Source organism: Hyposmocoma kahamanoa, unplaced genomic scaffold, assembly GCF_003589595.1.
Source record: "Hyposmocoma kahamanoa isolate Upper Pololo Valley unplaced genomic scaffold, ASM358959v1 210, whole genome shotgun sequence".
Classification (NCBI taxonomy): Eukaryota; Metazoa; Arthropoda; class Insecta; order Lepidoptera; family Cosmopterigidae; genus Hyposmocoma; species Hyposmocoma kahamanoa.
Genome location: NW_020653731.1, coordinates 5,120,600 through 5,124,309, shown reverse-complemented (window position 1 = coordinate 5,124,309; position 3,710 = coordinate 5,120,600). Strand labels below are relative to the sequence as shown.

Sequence of the window (3,710 nt, the reverse complement as noted above, 5' to 3'; positions counted from 1 at the left end):
TATGTAGTTTTTTTTATACCAGACAGCGGGACTGACAAGTCGTGCACCTGATGTGAAGGGAGATGCTTATTATATAACAGTTACGATACAACTCCGAGCTTTAACTCCCTAAGACTCAGCAAACTACAATGGGAAAAGCGCCATTAACACGTACCAAATATATGTTCCAGGCCCACTCAAGTGTCAGTTACTTATGTATGAAACATGTATTTTTTAGGTATCTATAGTATATTCATAAAAATACAGAAATCACTTTAAGACATTTTATTGAATAATAATGGAATAATATGTCAAACGTAACCCAGATAACAATGTACCAAAGTGATATATAACAGGCCTCCGCTGTAAAAATCCTCAGAAGGAAACCCTGGGCCTTGCACTAGTTCCGCACTTCTATTGCTGACCGTAACATCTGGTCGACGTGCCTCTTGCAGGTTTCACCGTCGTCCGTTTCGACAAGGTAGTGGATATAGCCCAGTACTCGTAACACAGTTCCAAATTCCCATTTACTGTTTTTCTTGTAGCTTCGTATCTGTACTCTTTGGCCCGGGGAGAACGTCCTTGTCTGCGGGTGTTGGGGAATGCTTCTTGTGTTGTCAATTACAGTACTCCTATATCGCACATGTATAGACGTCCTCACCTCCCTCCCAAACATGATTTCATATGGGCTTTTGCCAGTGCTGACACTGGGCGTCCTTCTCAATTGCTCTTTAATTTCCAGTATCTTTTCCTGTATGGTACCCGGGTAAGCATTCGCCGCCTGCAATGCCCTCTTGACAGTCTGGACAGAACGTTCCGCTTGTCCGTTTGTCGCCGGATGATACGGAGCTGAAGTCTTGTGAACTATCCCGTTGTTTTTGAGAAATGTTTCAAACTCTGTTGACACAAATTGCCTTCCGTTATCTGATACTATTATTTCCGGGTAACCAAATGTTACAAATAACTCCTTCAATCTGGAGATGCACCATGAACTTGTTGTCGTCTTAGTGGGAATAATCTCTATCCATTTTGAAAATGCATCCACAATGACAAACAACGATTGTCCTTGAATAGGACCCGCGAAGTCAACGTGGAGTCTCTGCCAAGGGGTTCTAGGGGTCTCCCAGGGGTGGCGTGGTGCCCGTGCTGGTTGGTTCTGGTTTAGCCTACACTCACGACAACCTTTAACTAGGTCCTCAATGTCTTTATCGATGTTTTTCCAGTAAACAAAGCCTCGTGCTAGGAGTTTCATTTTCACTATTCCTAGGTGACCCGTATGTATGTCTTCCAGTACTGCCTGTCTCATGGCAATTGGGATCATAACTCTAGTGCCTTTTAAAATACACCCATCCTGCAGCGTCAGCTCATTATCATTATAACCGTATCGCGTCACACTCGTTCCTGACTGCAAAGCCTCTACTACAGCCTCGTATTCAGAATCCCTTTGGGTTTCATCCGCAATCGTTTGGCGGTCAATCGAAATGTTGTTAATTTGTTGCAATTGGAAGGCACAATTAACGTCAATAATGTTTGTAGCTATCATGTCAACTGGGAATCGGGATAGGTAGTCTGCATTACTGTTCTCAGCTGATGATCTATACTCTATGCTGTAGTCAAAGCCGGAAAGAAAATGTGCGTAGTGGAAAAGTCTCATAGTGCTCATTGCCGGTAGTGTTTTATACGGATTGAAGATTATCGTTAGTGGTTTGTGATCTGTGACTAGTATAAACTTCCTACCGTAACAGTAGTGAAAGAATTTTTTTAGTCCCCAAAAGATTGATGTCGCTTCTTTGTCAATCTGACTGTATTTCTTTTCGCTGGTAGTGAGCGAACGCGACGCAAAGGCAATGGGCCTGTCAAGCCATCTGGCAGCCTGTGAGAGAGCACAGCTCCGAGCCCGCTGCACGACGCGTCTGTGGTGAGTACTAGAGGTTTAGTCTGATCGAAATGGACTAAAACTCGTTCACTAAGAATTTCTTTCCTAATTTTGTTGAATGCATCCTCACAATCAAATGACCATGTGAATTCGGTGTCTTTCTTAAGTAAATTATTCAGTGGGCATGAGATAGAAGCTAAATTGGGTATGAACTTATTGTAGTAATTGGCCATGCCCAGAAATGTACGTAATTCACTAATGTTGCTCGGACGGTTCGTATCTAGAATTGCTTTGACCTTGTCTTTGGTTTTATGAAGACCGTCTTTATCGATAATATGCCCGAGGTACTTAATACTTTTTTGTATAAAATGACATTTGTCCTTGTTGAGTTTCAAATTGGTCTCTTTCAATTTTTGTAAAACAATCCGGAGCCTAGCGAGCAATTGTCCTTCCGTTGATCCCTGTATGATAATATCGTCAAAGAAACATTTGACTCCAGTAATATCCTTGAGTAATCTATCCATGAACTTTTGCCATAGGTTAGGTGCCACTTTAACGCCGAACATAAGGCGGTTGACCCTGAACGTTCCCTTGTGCGTGCTCAGCGTCTGCATCATGGCACTCTGTTCATCCATTAGCATATGTAGATAAGCCTGGCTAATATCTAACGTGCAGAATATTTCGCCGCCGTTCATCTCCACCAAGATGTCTTCAATAATAGGAATCGGGTACTGTTCGACTTTAATATATTTGTTCAGCGTGACTTTATAGTCGGCACAGAGCCGGATGCTCCCGTTCGGCTTCACGATCGGCACAACCGGTGTACCCCATTCGGCATTGTCTACTTTCGTAATGACTCCTTGTTGACAGAGCCGTTCTATTTCCTCGTCTACTTTTTCTTTTAATGCGTAGGGAATACGTCTTGGCTTCACAAAAATAGGTGTGGTGTTATCTTCCAAAGCGATGTGCCCTCTATAATTAGGAATGCAGCCTAATGTGCCATCGAATATACAAGCATACTCCTCTAAGAGATCTTCTAAGTGGGAATGCGTGGATTCCTTGATGGCGTTGATGTTAGCTAGGTCCATTTTTACCAAACGTATCCATGCACGACCAAATATAGGATCAACGTCTTGCTTAATTATATAAAGTTTGCCGTTGAATGATTGATTCTTGTATTTACAAGTGACGTACACAACACCTAGAGGTTTAATTATTTCTCCAGTATAAGTTCGCATTGTAACTTCAGTGTTAAATATTTTTCGACCCGTATTTAGTTTTCTAAAATCTTTAGCAGACATGGATGACAGCGCAGCGCCTGTGTCTATTTCCATTTCCGCGCCTTTACCATCTATGTGTATATTTTTTTTCAATTCAATTCAATTCAATTCAAATACTTTAATTCAGATTTCATCCATATTGGTTAGTATAACAAACAAAAACTTACATACTAGTGTTAGAAGATACAAATTCATAAATACGTGCTGGGTTTAGGACATACATGTAATTTAGTCCAGTGTTCAAAAAATGAACCCTGGACCCTGCCAGCAACAATACCCACAATGCTATTACCGCTGCCACGAACTCTGCGCATCAAGGATGCCGCTCTTTTTCTCATTATGGCGGCAAATCCGTCTACATGGGCATCGGCGAACATTCCTGACGCGCTACAGAATCGCGGCAGCCGCAACAACATCCGGAATATATTGTTATATACAACTCTTAGAGAGTTGATAGCTTTCTGAGTGTAGTTGACCCATAGGCTGCAGGTATAAAAGGTCTGAGGTATGAAAGGTTTATCATGTACTTATCAGAGTTGTTGGACCGAATGATATTGGTGTTCCAGGGCGTGTCG

At 42.0% G+C, this 3,710-nt stretch overlaps 1 protein-coding gene across 1 annotated transcript; it reads right to left on the bottom strand.

Moving 5' to 3' along the window:
* Positions 1-379: 379 nt before the first annotated feature.
* On the bottom strand, positions 380-1,633 carry LOC113227347 (uncharacterized protein K02A2.6-like). The gene has a single exon (XM_026460239.1). The coding sequence runs from the start codon at positions 1,631-1,633 to the stop codon at positions 380-382; it is 1,254 nt and encodes a 417-aa protein (XP_026316024.1).
* Positions 1,634-3,710: the final 2,077 nt, after the last annotated feature.